This window comes from Hippichthys cyanospilos, chromosome 3 (genome assembly GCF_059441005.1).
Source record: "Hippichthys cyanospilos isolate Australia breed blue-spotted pipefish chromosome 3, RoL_Hcya_1.0, whole genome shotgun sequence".
Lineage (NCBI taxonomy): Eukaryota > Metazoa > Chordata > Actinopteri > Syngnathiformes > Syngnathidae > Hippichthys > Hippichthys cyanospilos.
In genome coordinates this window covers 21,766,953-21,785,155 of record NC_142371.1, presented here as the reverse complement: position 1 = coordinate 21,785,155, position 18,203 = coordinate 21,766,953, and the positions used below count along the sequence as shown (strand labels likewise).

Genomic DNA, 18,203 nt, shown 5'->3' with positions numbered 1-18,203 from the left:
ATATCAGGAAACAGTCATTTTACAACAGCTTTTATATATAAAACAATAATGTTGTGAATCAGAAACATTAAAATATATTTTTTAAATAAACATTTAAAAAGAGGCTCGGCAATAAATTCCACAGATCACAAAAGTTACACTTATACAGTATCTTATATTAAGTATACACTATATCTTTTTTAATGTTTCTGAAGACTCCTCAAGAAAATATGCAAAATTATTAACAGTTCATTTAAAATCTAGGACAATTGTTTTTTTTCCGTCTCTCTCTTTTTTAGTGTTTTATTTAAACGTGGTTCTCCGTTTAAGATGGGCTCTGGCCCAAGAAGTGCTGAAAGAATTCCCGCACTTTCCTCTTCTCTGCAAGATCCTGTTTGGTGGGCGACCGCAGGAGCAACGAAGCAAATATGGTGGCTGAAGAGGGAAACAAGTTCATTAAAAAAGTTTTGATCAACCAATTTAATCATATTTTTTTAAATTTTAAATGAATAGTAGTATGGCAGTACTACTTGTTCATTTGTGTTTGACCCCTGAACATATAATTATCATTTAAAAAACATGTAATTCATTTTTAAATACATTTTTAATTTTAAAAGGTGACAGCATGAACCTGACTGATTTTTTTTCAGTCTCACCTGCGATGGTAACATCTAATCGATTGCTTGCCGAATTCTTCAGAAGCTCCCGCAGGAAGGCGGCTATATAATTAAAAACATTTCGGTGGCACTGAGGTAGCGTGGAAATGACCTTAAAAAAGGGTAGGAGAAAAAAAAATCTCAAATTTAGAACGAGCAAAGGAAGATGAATGAAATGGCAGAAGGCAGACAGTACCTTCTCACACTGGATGGCATCGGAGCAACATTCGAGGCACTGCTGGTAGAAAGCATAGGGAACAACAGGCTCTGGGAGGGCATCCAGGAAAAGAAGCAAAGCTTCTGCTACTGAGTGGTTGCTGCCAGCTACGCATCATTCCAAAGTCAAGGGTGGATCATTTTCGAATAAATACCAAACAAGAGCGAAAACTATTCTAAAAGCTTATATGCAAATGTTTCTACTCTCCCCCACTGTCGTATGGTGTTCCACAAGGTTCAATTTCGGGGCCCACGCTATTTTCATTACAGTGACTACTGGGTTCTATCTAAACATGGTAATCTCTTCTACTGCTGTGTGGATGAGCGCCAAATTTGTGTCCTGCTAAGCATAAAAAGGACACTTTCTCATTAAGGACTTTTTTTCCTGTCCGGTCCATGTACAGCACTTTATATGCACCTGTGGTTGTTTTAAAGTGCTTTCTAAAAATTGAGTGAGTTAAATAAGAACTGAATGTGACAAATGTACTGTATTAGATAAAAATAAATAAATCTTTTTAAGCATTGTTTGAACTCTTATTTTAGTCATTCTTAGCATAGGTGTACAGTAGAGGAAGCCAGCATGCAAACACTTTTGAGGACCACTAATTGAAAAGATACAGAGAGAATCCGCCACCCCAGTGTCGAGGCAGTCTCGTATTTCTGCAAATTCGCTCCGGAGTCCAGGTTGTTGAAATATGTCTTCCTGAGAATACAACAATGACTTCCTTTAAGCCAACACCTTGTTTCAGTCAAGGCAAAGCAGACAAAAAGCAAGCAAAAGTCATCAAAAATGAAGGCTTCAAAAATCAAACCTGCTTGCTTGCATTGCGAAACAAGTGATCCACCATCATCCAGAGTTCTTTCGGAATTTCCAGAGGCTTTTCCGTGCTTCCCACGTTGTCATTCACAGATGTAGCCATCTGTTGGTTCAGCACAAGCGGAAGCAATTTCATCAAAACCGACTTGTAATATCAGTCTTCACCACTAGATGGTAAAAACCCCAGAAAAGAAACTCCATCTCTAACAGAGAAATGCCCTAAAATGGTGTCTTTCAGTTAAAACAGGATCTGCCTAATTTGCTCTGAGACAGTATCAGCAATGAAAAATTACACAAGAACATTTCTCAAGAGTACACAAACAGCAACCCCTCCACCCCAAACTCTGAGAGTTTATTTGAAGAGCATTAGCTTCTTAAATTCATTGCATAATTATTGTTGACAAAAGCAGACGGTGGTTTAAATAATATAACAGTTTTGCTATTCGTGAGTATTGTGCCATCTTTTGATGTGAACTCATGGAAGAGAAAAAAAAACGTATATTACAGTAGTTTTGGATTTGAGGAGTAGACATCTTATCTCAGCATGAAAATTTTACTCTTCTATAAACTGATTCAATAAAATTTAAAAAAAGTTTGTAACATAACTTGTTGAGTACCAGCCATTTTTAAACCCTCTTTTTGGGTAACAATTTCAAAAATGTATCAAAATATAAATAAGTACCTGGGATTGAATGTAATTTTTTTTTAATTTTTAAAAATTTTAAGATTTTTAATGTAAAAATACATTTTGATGATTGAAAGCTTTAATCGTATTTTTGTGATACGGCAACCCAATACTGCCGATGAAGCATTGTGGCCGCAACCATTCCTAATTTAGTTTGGTTAACCAAACATGCTTCTTTTTGGAAGGTCAACCACCCCTACAAAAAAAAGCACCCACCATTTGACGGAGGGTCTCCTGAGGCATGTCCTGGATAGGCTCCCTCAGCCGACACAGAACATGGATGGGGGTGCCGTAGCAACTGGGCAGGTAGCTTCCCGTCACAGAAATAAAGTAGTCCTTGCCGCGTTCTAGGTGGAGCACCAGGATGTCTTCCATCTCTTGCTTGCCGGCATTCAAGTCGGGCGCCATGGTGCGGTTCACAAAAACCTCTAGGTCGATGTCCGCGGAAGCTCCTAGAGTTGAAGAGAGGTCCATTGCCATCACTCAAGTTCCTCCGGCTCCATTACGCAATTTGTAAAGAGGACTGCCACGTCAAGCACGGCTCACCCTGAGCAATGAAGCCTTTGGGGGGGTTGGCCGTGAGCCAGGGCTTGCAGTACGTGGTCTCGTTTGGCTTCTGGATGAACTCAAACTGGCACGGTACCTGGCCGTCATTATTGATGGTCAGCGTCCTGGCCTGGTGCTCCATGTACTTCACATTCTCAAAGTGGAACTAGGGAAGCAAAAGGGAGGAGGGGGGGAAAAAACTTTATGTCATCTGTTGCACCCAATGTATTACAAATTTAAATCTAATTTTACCTCTCGTTTCGACAAGGTTACCGACGGAATGCACTCATTCTCCATTTTGTCTAAATTGCGAACAATCTCTTCGAAGGTCTTTTTGTAGGAGTCGGCGTTAACTCTCTTGATCTGTAAATAATTAAGATGCATAGAAGACGTTACCATTGCACAAACATATATGGCACTTTAAAAGATAGAAACAAAAAAAAAAATACAAATGACATGAAGCAAAAATATCGTAAGTTAAAAAGAATAGCCCTCACAGGTTTATTGCTACGATGTTTTTAAATGATTGATGTCGCATTTTCGGATTATGTTAAAATGTAGTAAGTAAAAAAAAAAAAAAAAAAAAAAAAAAAACCTCTGCTTGGTCTTCGGCCACATTTATTTGGCGCAACTGCTCAACTTTATTTATACCACATTTTAAACAGCCATTATTGCATAAAGAGTGGTGAAAATGGAGGAAAAAGAGTGGTGCATTAACAGACAAGGTTCCTTACCCCAATGGAGAGCAGGGAACTGACAGGTTTATGGTCGCTGGTCTTCAGCGCCATGTGACTCTGGTAATGTTGCTGACTGATGTCCTTCCCTCGCCACAAGATGCGGTCACACCATGCAGGCACGCGGCATTTTTCACTAAACGTGCAAGGAAAGACATTCTGCTCTTGATTCTCCTTTAGTGTTATTGCTACGGGTGTATTTTATTCAGCAAGTGTTACAATATGTCCCGCGGCGGTTAACACGACTACAATTCCATTCTTCCTTCTCCATGACAATTGTTTCATATGACTCACTAATTACGTCTAAAGAAACACGGCCCTCTTGAACAGAAACAGTCGTTCGAAAACCATTTGGGACTGTCTCATGTTAGTGAGTCCACGTGTGATGCAAAGTCCAAAATTTACACAGCAAACAGCGATGCCCACCTTGTATCCCACATGTCAGAGCCGGGGTCATATTTGTAGGTGGGCTGGAAATCAATCTCGCCCTCCACAAATCCAACAAACACCATCTCCTCGTCGATCTGCCTCTTGAGCTGCCGACGGACGCAACTGGTGAGCGTAGATCGATCAGGCTGACATTGCAAGGAGCGAATTGGATTACCTGATCGTACGTGTGCAGCATCTCAAAGTCCTTCTTGTTGATCAGGTCCTTCACGTCGTTGACATCTAGGTCGCTGATCCTGTAGTTGAGGTCACCGATCCATAAGACCACACTGGCCGAGCAGAAGGATTTAAGACCGTTAGGCGACAAGACGGAAAATCATTAAGACATTTTAGGGCAAAAGGCGTTTGTGTCATACTCGTGCTTCATGATGGTCAGGCGAGGCTGCGTCGGGTCAGCCTGGCGAAACTCGAGGCGGCTGCAAATGTCTTTATAGTCCTGATTGCGCCTCTCGTACTCTTCCACGTGTGCGGCTAGGTGACAGTTGACCACGCAGATGTCAGAGTTATGGAAACGAAAACGGACGCCCACTGCGCCTTTGTTTCCCTGCCAGTGCACATGTGATAAAAGTCAGAATCAGACAAACCAAACACCACCATTTTTGGATGGATAGAAGTGATCTTTTACCATCCTCCCCATGATGCCTGTTCCAACCGACTCCACCTCTACATCTGAAATGAACTCCGCATGCTCCTTCTTCACATAGAAGAGCAGCATGATGCCCACAAGCCGTACCAATTTCACCTGTGACAATTTTAGAAGACATTATAGAAACAGGCTTAGGAAGTTAAAAAAAAAATCACTGTTGATAATACTTAGAGGATACGTGCTTTGCAACATGTTCTAACTCCACCCTCATTATGAAAGTTGGACTCTGCATTTGCATATTACTAAACTAAATGAGATAGTTGGGGTGCTGAAGTTGTTCATCCGTTGTGCGTTTTCACAGATGAACAGATCACAGCTCTACAGAAAAAGGATTAGGGCAAGTGAAGTCAAAAGCTGTTGGTACTTGTGAGTATTCTCACTTTTATCTCAGAATTCCAACTGTTCTCACAGAATTCATTAAACCATATAAATCTAGAATTCTTGAAGTCAATTAATTGTGCAGTCCTATTTTCAGATACGACTGCACAATTAATCGAATTTTAATCGCGATCACGATATTGGCTGCCACGATTAATTCAGCTTATCCTCGGCGATATTAACATTTAAAAAGTCAAGCACTTTTTTTGATTGCAAGACAAATCAAGCACTTTGGCATCCTACCACTAGGGGGCATTGTTTCCTAACGGTCAGTTGAGACCCATTTTATAAAATCCGATTGGCAAAAAATTGCAATGAAATGACCGAAAATGACAAAAGAATTCCAGCTAGTATGTTCTCACTGCAGTGACTATGATATACACACACAAAAGAAAAGAGGAAACTGGTAATCTAAAGTCAGCAGTCGCGGAAAAGGGGAAGAAGATGTAAGAAAAAAAACATTGCAAAAAAAATTATTCAGACAGAATACACCAAGAGCTCACAAACGTCCTTATTAGAGAGGAAAAAAGTTGACTTTCTTACTAAGGCATACTTGGCATCAGGATGCAAGGCGTCGGACACCGCCTTCGTCCACTCCAGCTCTTTGGGGGTGTCGTTGAAGAAGAAAGCCTCCTTGCTAAGGTCCAGCTCTTGGAAACTAGCCCAAAAAAGAAAGCATTTATCAGTTATTCAGACACAGCATTCAACCTTTTAGAATAATTTGCCACAAAAATGTACATCGCCTAAAGAGTGGTTCCAGTTTACATACCCCACACAATAAAAATCAGGAGGGTCCACCGTGCAGCTCAGCCACGGACGGAGGCTTTCTTTGGGTGTCTGCCCGTTCACATTGTACGTGCCTAAGAAAAAACTGAAAAAAAAGGGTGAGCCTTATGTGGAAGTAAATGCATGTCAAATAAATTGGAAGAATGAATAAAAATAACATAGCTTCAGCCTTCACTCAATATGAAAAACAATCAATGTAGTCAGGAGAATGTAAAGAAGTTTATGGGTCTTATTTAAGATGAAAATCACAAACATATTTGCGCGTGGATGTCCCTTCAATAGGGCAGCGAATGATGCTCTGATCCACCATTTTCCACATCTACTCGTTGCTCCTTTTGAGTGTTTTGGCTGCTTGTCCTATCAAATAGCGCGTTCACAGATATACCACCAGAGAGCAGTATGAGATGTTGATGTCAGCAAACATTCATCCCTGAGAACAAGGGGCCCTCCCTTCATACCAGTCAATAATGAATGAGACAAGCGCCACAAGCAATGTTTAAACGGTGCTAACTCCTCCAGGCGACAAGAACTTTGTGTAGACAAAAGCTTTGCACATCAAGTACAGACTTAGTAATTTTGAATAACATTTTGTACATAACTCTTACAAGATCAGAATTGTGTCGACTGTTCGAACTATATTCATAGAAGTTCCTTATAGTAAAATCCTGCGTAGTAATATTGTGTAGTAATGTAAAAACTATATTTCTTGGTCCTAAATGCATTAGTGCAGAAGAGGGTAAGGGCTAGTTTTAAAAAAAAAAGAAAATCTTGGGACTTCTTAGAAAAACGTGAGCCTTCTCAGTTCAAAGTAAATAATCTGATAAACTTTATTCTTCCATCACGGGCCCAAATCTTCTTTCATACATTAGGATTGAGATACAGATAGAAATGATGTTAACAGGTACCTGAAATGCTCTCGGTAAATGTACAGGTCCTCGTTCTTCAGCAGCTCGCACTTGATGAGGTTGTCTCGCAGGCCGAACTGAGGCATGGTTAGAAGGTGGGATTTGTTGGACGCCGTGTGGCTGGAGGAGAGCACCAGGTCATCCCGCTCGTCCCGGCTCGAGACACCCTGGCTGCGCCAGGCGGTCGCACAAAGAGACGGATGAGGGAGTAGTTAGCCGGGGCTGGCACAGACCAAGATGGATGACGCTATTACATCATTTTGTCACACTGGCTTGCGGCCTGATTTAACACAGCCCTCTGTGTTTTTCTATGATTTAATGGGAAAAAATGAGGACATTGGCTTAACAAATGACCGAAAAGCATAGATGCAAGAAACGCAGAACAAATAAGGAACAGTGTGCCTTCAAACTATTTTTGTCTAGTCAAAATAAAAAAGAGCGGAGGGGAGGTATCTTTCTAGGAATAAGTTGTAACTCAACTCAACTTTGAAAATTAGGTGGACTGCTGTGGCTCACAATTAAGCGTGTTTTTGGAAAAAAACACTACTAGAACAGTATTGGACAGGGCAAATTGTTTAGGATTTTAAAATACTTTTGAGGTAATCAGAGACCATGTAATGCAGTGGTTCTCAAATGGGGGTCCGGATACCCCTGGGGGTACTTGAAGGAACTCCAGGGGGTACTGGAGATTTTAAATAAAACAAACATGCAAAATGCCTTTAAAAATTATTATTGAATTTATTAAATGTTTCAGGAAAATATAAGTTCCTAAAACTATTTTTATGTTTATGTTGATATAAACTGTGGGCCACAAAAAACAGGATGGTGGGCCACAAATGGCCCCTGGGCCATAGTTTGGACACCAGTGTTTTAGCAGCCTGAGCTCTAAATTCAATGCCATGCCTTTGTTTCATTTCTTCCTGGAAAACAGAAAGCCTTTCAAGAACTCAAATCGACTTGACGAGAACCCCTTTCCCTCACCGAGTACAAAAGCTGATTACATAAGAGGATTAATTGCGCGTGTAAATGCTTTACCTCTCTGCGTTGGAGCTGTGCGTTGTGCTGTTGGAGGCTTTCGGACGTTCCAAGCTCCGTTTTTTCTTGTCTGTCGATTTCTCTGTTGGTAAAATAAAACAAAAAAAAGAATCCTTATTGAGCACGGGGAGCTGCTTTCACTGATCACAAAATTATGTGTATATATATATATATATATATATATATATATATATATATATATATATATATATATATATATACATATATATATATATATATATATACATATATATATATATATATATATTATATATATATATATATATAGAGAGAGAGAGAGAGAGAGAGAGAGCATATGTAGATAGATGTGCATTGTCATTGTCTGCCACTAATGACAATGCACATCTATACAAAAAACAACAACAAACACATAAAATATTTTACAAAGTATAACGCAATTTATCAACAAAACGCTTCATGTTCCATTTCATTTGCTCTCAGTTTGACAAGGCCCTGAAAAGCATCGCATTTGATTTGTTGATACTTGCAAAAATCTTAGTGAAATCTCACAAACGCCAATTAGAGAACCACTAATAAACTGAATATTTTTCTGAAAATGCCCGTCAAAACTGCCTGTCTTTTTAAATGCAAAACGTTTGATACAGTGTTGTGTTGCATCCTAATGGGTGCGCGGGAGACAGCGTGGTCCCTGTCTAAACACAGATGGCTCCTGAAAAGGTGAGCAACCTTCTTTCGGGCAGGAAATTAACTCAGTATGAGAGCTTAAGCCAAACATAACAGTTGTTTTTATAAAGTCGGGAGAGGAGTAACGATGTGAAACATCCTTTGGTGTGTAGCGGAAATGGAAAAAGGCAAAAAGAGGAGTGCCCTCAGAAAAACTCTCAAAATGTCATGAAATGCTTTCAGATCTCTGCGCTCAGATCGGAAAACTCGCTTGGGTGATTAAAGATGGTATATTTATTGTTAAACAATAGAATGGAAAACAACCTGCAAAAGCCACCCTTCAAATACAAATCTATTTTTTTGCTCAGTAACACACCCCCAAAAGAATTCAAATTACCTTTTGCTCATGCGTGATTTAGTTGTTTAGAAAACTACATTACTTCCTCATGTTGAGGTCAGAGTTGTATCTTCCCTCAACTAGGAACATTTATACAAAATTGATGCAAGAGGAAGGCGACTTTCCATTGCTTTTTTACTGTTTTAACATTAAACTTCCTCTTTGTTGCGCTTTTGTGCCCATTCTATGATGTGCCAAAATGCCACAAAATGGCGCTAAAATCCTGAATGTCACAGAAATATGTTCTTATCTGAGATATAAACATCTTTTGTAGTGGGGGGAGGACGCAAGTTTAGCCTGGGTTGTTAGTGAACATATGTGGATGTAAACACACTTCAATGTTATAATCTGATGAAATGGAAAGTTTTATCGAGGTGAAAATGAACTGCTTTCATTTTCGATGCTTTTCAATTATACCCATTTACACAAAAGATAAGCACTTTTACATTTTATTTCTTTACTGTGTTGAACGTTTACCATATTACAACCTCAAAACAAATGTCTGTATCACACTGTAATTTTTGTCATATTGTTGCACTCTTATCTTTCGAGCTCAAGACAAGAAATTAAAACCACTCATAACAATTGACTTTTGATCACTGACTACAATGGGTTAAAAATTAACTTTTAGAATCTACAGTAATTCCAGAATACAGATGTCCATTGCTATATCATGGATAACTTTTGCCTTTTTTTTGGTGTCCATTTTGTGTCAGGGAGACAGCAAATTAATTGCATCCCACCTAAACAAACGAGACAGCGATGGAAAGGCCAAGATGTCCTCTCCTGAGCACACTACGACTTCATAGTGTAGTTTGGAGTCAGAACATATAGTCCCAATGTCCAGGACACAATTGTGATTTTGGAGCTATTCACCAAGATTAGGATGCCTCGGCATCTTTGTGTTGCTATTCAACACATTGGCGTTAGTTGACCTGTGTTTGTTCACCTGCTTGCCTCAAAGCAGCGAATTGCTTTGTGCTTTCCTTCACATTTAGACTCCAAATTGCAGTTTAACTTATTTTACACAGATGTTGTGCCTGCAAGATTCCATTTTTGTCACATTTACAACACATTTTGCAGAATGTGCATGCTTTAACGCCTCTAATCTTTTGATGGGTTGGAACTGCACTTGCAAAGATATGTCTCTTAATCAAACGCTTTATCATCTCAAACACATCAGCCATTCATAGCCTTTCAAATACACTTGCACAAAGTTCAATAGAGTATTACACAACCGCAAACTAGATGAATGTACGGAGGAATGAGCTTTTTACCTAATGAACCATAAATATCATTAACAAACACAAAGGCGCGTTTATTAGTTTACCGAACTCAAATGCTAAAACTATCCCAAAAAAAGAAAAAGAAACCGCTGAAAAGATGAAGACACAACGTTCCCATGAATGACGTTATTACAACACTGTAACCACAACAACACAACGGTAGCATCACAAAACACCCAACCGACGGGGTAACAGCTTGCCTGGGAACAATACGTTCAAAAAGTAAAAAAAAAATGCATAGAAATAGGGAATGTATGAGAAAATCCGCAAAGTCGCCCTTCTGAGATTTATTAGCGTCGACAGGCAGCGAGCTCCCCACCCACTCACTTCCTTCCTTGAGCTAGTCGCTAATTAGCCGATGCTAACCATCAAGCACCATCAACAAAACAACTATCGCTTCAAGGATAGAAGGAAATGATAATATTTGTTTGTCATACCAGAGTCTGTCATGACCACTGAAAAGTCCCCGCCCGGTTCCCACGCATTCTGTGGAGGAGAAGCAGAATCCGGGGAGCTGCCGACAGAGACCAGCCCATGCTAACGTTACCGTGGGAGGAGCTAACGTGGCTTTGACATAACGCGCACAACCAAAGCTAAGATACAACTTCAATCTTTTTTTTCTTTTTTTTAAAATTATTTTTATTTACTTTTCTTTCATCGGCCAAAAAAACGCTCACATTCATATGCTTGCCTTTGTGATATTGGAAAAAAAATAGACCAAGATACAGTGTTCCCTCGCTCTAACGCGGTCCACCTTTCACGGCCTCGTTGTTTTGCGGATATTTTTCATCAAGATTTGTATTTAACCCTTTTCCAGTCTTTTTTTTTTTTATAAAAAACCCTTTGATTTTTATAAACCCATTTGACGTCAAAGAAAAAGCTTTCAAATAAGACACTCGGGAGCTGAAATTTCCCCCAGATGGCGACAGGATATCAAAGTTCAATATGGCACGGGCACTTAGTTATCACACTATAAGAAATATGTCATTCTTTGTTTAAAATAATGATGAATGATGCAGAAACAAGGGAACAATGCCAATCATTGAAAAACGTTTTCCAACTTTGATTTGATAGGTAAAGTGTAAAAGCAAAAAGAATTAAAAAAAAGTAACAATTTACCACTAAATGTCATTACTAAAACAGTCACACCCTCTTGGGGTTGTTAAAAATTAATCCATTATATTCACATTCATGTCAAATGGGAGTCAGCACACACCTAGCATCATTTCAAGTTCTCATTAAACCCACATTAAAGTTCAAGTGTTCCAGTAGTTCCTGTTTTGACCTTCATTTCAATTCTATGATGAAATGAAAACCTAAATAAATCAAAAATAACATGTAAATAAATTAGAAAAAACTAGGCTAGTTCAGGCTCGGTTTGGTCATGAGACATTCACAGACTGAGCTGTGATTGGTTGTTACTTGAGCAATTGTGATGTCATTTTAAGGCGACAGCAAGTGACAAAATGGTCGCCCCCCTGAGATAGATTAAAAAAGGGTGTGTTTTGCTGCTTAATTCCTCTTCCACAAATGCAACATTAATCAAAATTCAGAGTTTACGCTCATGGTGGCGCTTGGAAAGAACATTTTTGACTTGACTTGCAGTCCACATGTTTACCTAGCATTGTTTTATGTAACACCACATGTTGAGATTCAAACAGATTTGTTTGCAGTACTGTTGTAAAGTAACGCATGATTTACGGCTTTGGAATTTTATCATCAAACTTGGGACGTCAAAACCACTCAAATTTGACCTGAACTGATGGTGTAATTTAAAAATGAGTATTAATGTTTGTGTAAAGGTTTTTGTTTTTTTTTCCTCAGCTATTTTTGTTAAGAATGGTGAGCTACATACGGAGCACGGGCATGAATTTCTCCTTCTCCGGCTTATAACAGTAGTTCTGAAATGGGGGTACTAGTACCCCTGGGGTGTACTCAAGCTTTTAAATAAAACAAACGTGCAAAAAGTCCTTCAAAAATAATGATTGAATTAACTGTTTCAGGAAAATATAAATTCATAAAACAACATTTCTGTTTAGTAGGTTCTTCAATTTCATCATTTTAAAAAGACAGATTCGCCCCATACTAGAATGGTTCAAACCAATTGTCACGTGCCACCTCTCGTCACCTGTCGAGTTCATGATTTATTTTTGTGAACACATCTTTACTACGATCCCAAAAGTTGTATATTTTTCTGTGGACACATATTTATTTATAATTATTTCTTTTGAGAAGAGGTATGACACTTTATGTTGATTACTATTTGTAGACAAATATTTAATTATATTTAAGTTAATGATTTATTTTGTGAAGAGATCACTATCTATATTTTTTTCTTTTTGACAACAAGTCTGACACTTTTAAGTTGAATATTTTTCTATGGACAAATATTTATTTAAAATGATTTATTTTTGAGAACAGGTATGACACTTTGTTTATTTTTGGGGGGGACAAATATTTATTAATAATTAAGTTAATAGTTTATTTTTATAAATAGTTCTTTACTGAAAACCAAAACAGGATGCTTTATGTTGAATATTTTATTATCTTTCTGTGGACAAATATTTAATTATAATTAAGTTAATGATTTATTTTGTGAAGAGATCACTATCTATATTTTTTTCTTTTTGAGAACAAGTCTGACACTTTTAAGTTGAATATTTTTCTATGGACAAATACTTATTTAAAATGATTTATTTTTGAGAACAGGTATGACACTTTGTTTATTTTTGGGGGAACAAATATTTATTAATAATTAAGTTAATAGTTTTTTTGTAAATAGTTCTTTACTGTAATCCCAAAACAGGATGCTTTATGTTGAATATTTTTCTGTGGACAAATATTTATTTAGCTATTTCTTTTTTAGAGCAGGTCTGACACTTTATGTTGATTATTTTTTGTGGGCAAATATTTGTTAATAATTCAGTTAATGCTTTATTTTTGTGAACAGAACTTTACTATAGCCCCAAAACAGAACACTTTTTTTTTTTTGCAGACAAATATTTATATATCTTTTTTTAGAACAGATCTGACACTTTATATTAATTATTTTGGTGGAAAAATATTTATTATTAATCAAGTTATTTCTTTTTGATAACAGATTTCTTTTCTTGATTCAAAAGAGGACCCTTTAGCTTGATTATTTTTTTATGGAGCAATGCAAATGAAGTTTGAAAGGGTTTAAAGTTTAATAAATCAGACACAGATGGCATGCATGTTGCCATATTATTAATTTTTTTTACCCCAAAATACTTGGCACTGGTTAAGGGATACTTGGCTGCAAATATATTTCACAGGGGTACATAACTGAAAAAAGGTTGAGAACCACTGCCTCAGACCAACACCACAATTTTTTTTTTTTTTTTTTGAGGCCCGCAGTCAATCGGAGATTGCGCCAAACCTGTTTTCCTGTGCTGGTTGAGTTTATTCAGCGTTGTGCCGAGGGGTGCGAAGGCTTGCTTGACAACTCCCTGGCCTTTGGCGGCAGTTCGATATTTGTTGATCCACTCAAATTTGGCTTCTTGTGTTGGAAATTTGCAAACATCTAAGACAAAACAGACAGAAAAAGAGACGACTCAGATAAAATCGATTAGACGTCAAAATCGGGTCAGAGGTCGGCTCACCTTCGCCATTTCTCACCAGCTTACTTTTCGCAACAATAGGTTTCACCTTGTGTAAACCCTCCATCTTTGGTACCCCAATTAATCCTTTGCCGGGTGCCCGAAATAAAACACCACGACCCAAAACGTCATCATCCCTGTCCGTGAGAGGCATCTAGTGAAAAATAGCGACTCGGCGACAAAAATGACGTGTCCCTGACAAGTGTCTGACTAATTCCATCACGCTGAGCTGGATGAGTCAAAAGTTGAACGTTTTAAAAAGGAGATTTAAGAAGAAGACGCGTTGACACGAGGAGAAAAGTGCTAGAGAGGAGCAAGATTTGAACTCCGCCTCTTCTTGCGTCATACTCTCCCCACGCCACACCCAAGTTTTATTTTGAAATGAGTGTGTGAATGAGGTAAATACAGGTACACCTCGAGGAATGAGGGTATTTCTTTGAGTTGGCCGCATAAATAAACAGGAAGCCGGCCTGGATAAACAGGTTTCTTAAAAAAAAAAAAAAACAAAAACAGCAAAAGGAACTCATGTTAGTTTTCATAACTTTTAAGTTATATAATCTGTTTTATCATCATCATCACAATATTAACTCAAACAATGCCGGGAAGTATTTTCATATTTATTTATTTATTTAAAGAGTCCAGACATTCAATCCCAGATACATAAAAAAACCTTAAAATACGTCTCTGGCATTATGAATGAACAATGAGTTAAGGTGAGTTAAGTAGTTGCGCTAGCAATACTAAGCTAGCATTAGCACCGCAAAAATCCAGCCTGCTATGTTGGTAGCTGCAATGTTACTATACAATATATTTTATTGATTTGAAGCTGTATTTTGAAAGAAGTGTATTTATTTATTCATTCATTTAGATGACGGTCAGTGTTGTGCCAAATATATATAAAGAATGCATGTTTGGCTTCATCTGCGTTTGTGTTTACATATGAACTGACGAAAAAAAAGCCCCCTTATGACCTACCGCTCCACGCCCGGATGACCTCGCCAAGGAAGAGTCTTGAGTGAGACCCGAAGGGAAGTCTGAGCTCCAGATTTTCTTCCTTGTAACTCACTCGCACTCGTGTATCAGCACCTTCGTGAACAAAAGGGGGAAAAGAAAGAAAGAAAGAAAAAAGGTTTTATAAGAAATATTTAGATGACACAAAAAAGAATAAGACACACACAAAAAACAAAACAAAAAACAAAACCTCACCAACAAGTGCGAGCTCCTCTGCGGAGGAAACTGTAACAGAAAAATAAAGGTTTGAATAAATAATCAGAAAAATCCCAAATTGAATTCATTTCACTATTTTAGTTCGAAATTGAAAATCAGATAAACATACCATACAATCGAGAAATATTTCCAAATTGAATATAATTATATAATACACAACCAAAAAAACTGCATAATTTCGCATCTCAACAAATGAGAATTGACCCAAATTCTGGTGGATTTAATGTTTTGAATCGAACCCAAACTGTACATGAACTTTTTTTGATACTAAATTTATAAATTGGCAGCTCACTCTCAACAACAGCGAAGTCCAAGTCAATGGGTACAATGTCCTCCAGACACACGTCCTCTGCAGTAATGGCCATCCTTCGATGAGTATAAATAAAGATTCTGTGTAAAAATAAATAAATAAATTGGGGACATTTTAGCTACATGCACTCACCGGACACTTCATTAGGTACACTTGCACAACCAATATAAAAGGTCAATCAATCAATCAAATTTTATTTATATAGCCCTAAATCACCGAAGTCTCAAAGGGCTTCACAGAATGAAAAGAGGTCATACAGAGACATCTTTTCAATGTAAGGTACACAACAGCATCCCCTGTCAAAGCTCCCAGAAGGGGAAGGAAAAACTCAAAAACCCCAATTTGGGGAAAATCAGAAACCTCCAGAAGGGACCACAGGTGGGAGGAGCCCCCTTCCAGGCCCACAGGTTGAAGTGGATGCTGCATGTACCGAACACAGAAACAATATAAATTACAGAAAACATATTGTGCTATATAGTGCAGTGATGTCTTGACAGCAGGCAAAGCCATTGGGCAGGAACCATCCCGCATTCCAGCCAGGTGGACCGCAGACGGCTAGACTCCTAACCCGTGATGGTCGACCAGCGCAGGACCCAATGGAGGCGGTCAAGTCAACCCTCACCATCTAGCTAGCCCCCTCTCCCGGCCGGAAGAGGGGGGCAGGAAAAAAGAAGAAAAAGAAGAAGGCTGCAGACAGGCTAATTTAACTAAATGCTTTTGAGTATAGATGTGTTTTTAGTCGGGATTTAAAGATTTCTACCGAGGTGGCTGCGCGAACTTCCATAGGTAGGGCATTCCATAGTACTGGCGCGCGAATGGAAAATGCCCTTGATCCCGCAGACTTCTTTTTAGCCCGTGGGGTCGATAGCAAACCGGCATTTTGCGATCGAAGTTGTCGGGACGGAACATAAGGTGATACTAAGTCGACGAGATAGGAAGGAGCTAAACCGTGTAAAATTTTATAAGTAATTAACAGCACCTTAAAATCACATCTCACGTGTATTGGAAGCCAATGCAGGTCAGCTAGAATCGGAGTAATATGATCAAACTTTCTCGTCCTTGTCAATAGTCTCGCCGCTGCATTCTGTACACACTGCAGGCTTTTAATGTGAGACATGGGAAGGCCAGAAAACAAAATGTTGCAATAGTCTAGGCGCGACGTAACAAATGCATGAATTAATGTTTCTGCATCGCTAAGAGAAAGAATAGGGCGAATTTTAGCTATATTGCGGAGGTGAAAAAACGCCGTTCTTGTCATGTTATTAATATGTGTTCGAAAGGAGAGAGTTGAGTCAAATATCACGCCGAGATTTTTTGCAGAACTACTTTGGGAAATAATACAGTTTTCTAGGTTCAGCGTGGTATTCTTAAGCAGGTGCTGATGATGAGCAGGGCCAATAAATAACATCTCAGTTTTATTAGGGTTGAGAAGCAGAAAATTGGAAGACATCCATTGTTCAATCATTGTTTAAAAAGGTGCATTTAAAAAAAACTGATACAATAAGCAGTGTTAGTGCTTTATATAACTGTATTTTGTAAAATGTTATAGTAGTAATAGAACTCACGCATGTTCTTTCGTAGAGTTCACCAAGCCAAGCAATCTGCTTTCGATCACGTCATCCAACATGACGTCACACTGTACAGCATGTTTTACGGCTCAATTGAGGAAAATGCAATTTTGAAATTTCAAAGACTTTACTCCCTATTTTTTCACAATAAATTCTTTTTGCACACAAATGCATTCTAAAAAAATCACAGGGATAAATATGGATGAATATTTTTTTGTCACGCGTGACAATAAAACGAAAATCAATAAATACGATGTATCGTGTTACGACACAATTGTCGTAATTTTAAGGCCGCTTCACACGACCAATCGTGCTTTAGTTAAGTAATATTGCCACCTTGTGGCCAAACACGGTGATTACCGAATTTGGCTCCAATTTGGTTTCGTCCCACCCGCTGAAACATGCAAACGTGTCCTCGAAGAACATTTTTTTTCTCGTTTAGCATGTTACATTTTGCGCACGCAAAACTCCTTTCGTTGCATCACGGCGATCCTTTTAAAAGAACACGACAGGATCAGACGTCCTAAACTTGGATTAAGAAAGTAAATCCCCCGCGCAAAGAGCAACAAAAGAAAGGATACTATGATGCAGTTTTCGTGTCCTTGCAGGGTGTCTTGGACAGCAATCGACTGATCCATGACGGTCTTGGTATGTCCTGAGACAACTTGCAGGAAGTATACGCGTGGGTGGTGGTCGTGAATCTCATGGGTGGGCAACACAAGCAGCGAATAGGCGACAGGCAGACAGCAGCAGGCTTGTTTGTTGGATCTTGACTTTTCTTCTTGCGTGCAAAAATCCGATTGTTTTGACGATAAACTTTCAGTACTGCTGGCGGGGGTGGCGGTTCTCTCACACGACTGCCACGCACTGATTCTAAAACTCTCACCCCGGTGACGTCACAACTGGGCTGTCAAAACCCACACGCAACGGAGACAGCGTAGCCGGTCCGTTTGGATTTTACGTCATATTTAGTTTTAGATTTTGTTTTATATTTCAATTTCGTAAAAATTGCATATTGAATGGGTGCAGGTATATTAGGTTTTTATTTTTTATTTTTAATTCTGTTTTTCATCTATAGTTTTTTCATGGAATGCTTTCCGAGTGCAAAAGGGAACTAAACAATGTTAAAAAATAATTACAATTCTCAAAAGACTTACTTTCCTTCTTTTATGCGGATATGCAAATTATGTCCCATAAATACACCTAAAATGAACTCTCGTGTAAGATATTGACAATAGAAATATGAAAATGAATAAAATAAGAAATTAAACGTTAAATCGTTGTTGAAATTGCCACGTAGAACAATTAACTTAAGTCATA

At 38.4% G+C, this 18,203-nt stretch overlaps 1 protein-coding gene across 3 annotated transcripts; it reads right to left on the bottom strand.

Moving 5' to 3' along the window:
• Nucleotides 1–13: 13 nt before the first annotated feature.
• On the bottom strand, nucleotides 14–17,726 carry inpp5b (inositol polyphosphate-5-phosphatase B). Of its 3 annotated transcripts, XM_088411034.1 has the most exons (23): nucleotides 17,465–17,726; nucleotides 16,881–16,960; nucleotides 15,298–15,395; nucleotides 14,985–15,014; nucleotides 14,754–14,864; nucleotides 13,559–13,702; nucleotides 7,831–7,912; nucleotides 6,796–6,966; nucleotides 5,874–5,975; nucleotides 5,648–5,762; nucleotides 4,706–4,822; nucleotides 4,437–4,624; nucleotides 4,238–4,349; nucleotides 4,060–4,169; nucleotides 3,634–3,769; nucleotides 3,152–3,262; nucleotides 2,900–3,065; nucleotides 2,570–2,805; nucleotides 1,664–1,771; nucleotides 1,470–1,554; nucleotides 832–959; nucleotides 636–747; nucleotides 14–414 (listed from the first exon to the last, which is right to left on the bottom strand). In XM_088411034.1, the coding sequence occupies exons 1-23, from the start codon at nucleotides 17,519–17,521 to the stop codon at nucleotides 305–307; spliced, it is 2,709 nt and encodes a 902-aa protein (XP_088267160.1). In that variant the 5' UTR covers nucleotides 17,522–17,726; the 3' UTR covers nucleotides 14–304. The 3 variants fall into 3 exon arrangements, with proteins under 3 accessions (XP_088267160.1, XP_088267161.1, XP_088267162.1); XM_088411035.1 differs by lacking the exons at nucleotides 14,754–14,864; nucleotides 14,985–15,014; nucleotides 15,298–15,395; nucleotides 16,881–16,960; nucleotides 17,465–17,726 and adding an exon at nucleotides 13,782–14,076; XM_088411036.1 differs by lacking the exons at nucleotides 13,559–13,702; nucleotides 14,754–14,864; nucleotides 14,985–15,014; ... (1 more) ...; nucleotides 16,881–16,960; nucleotides 17,465–17,726 and adding an exon at nucleotides 10,596–10,746.
• Nucleotides 17,727–18,203: the final 477 nt, after the last annotated feature.

Excerpts from the sequence above, each read along its gene's own strand:
- inpp5b (XM_088411034.1), bottom strand. The coding sequence starts at position 17,521 with ATGGATCAGTCGATTGCTGTCCAAGACACCCTGCAAGGACACGAAAAC. Across the intron at positions 1,772-2,569 it reads AGGAGACCCTCCGTCAAATG|ATGGCTACATCTGTGAATGA; the intron begins GTGGGTGCTTTT and ends CTGAACCAACAG. Across the intron at positions 1,555-1,663 it reads TTCGCAATGCAAGCAAGCAG|GAAGACATATTTCAACAACC; the intron begins GTTTGATTTTTG and ends TTGTATTCTCAG.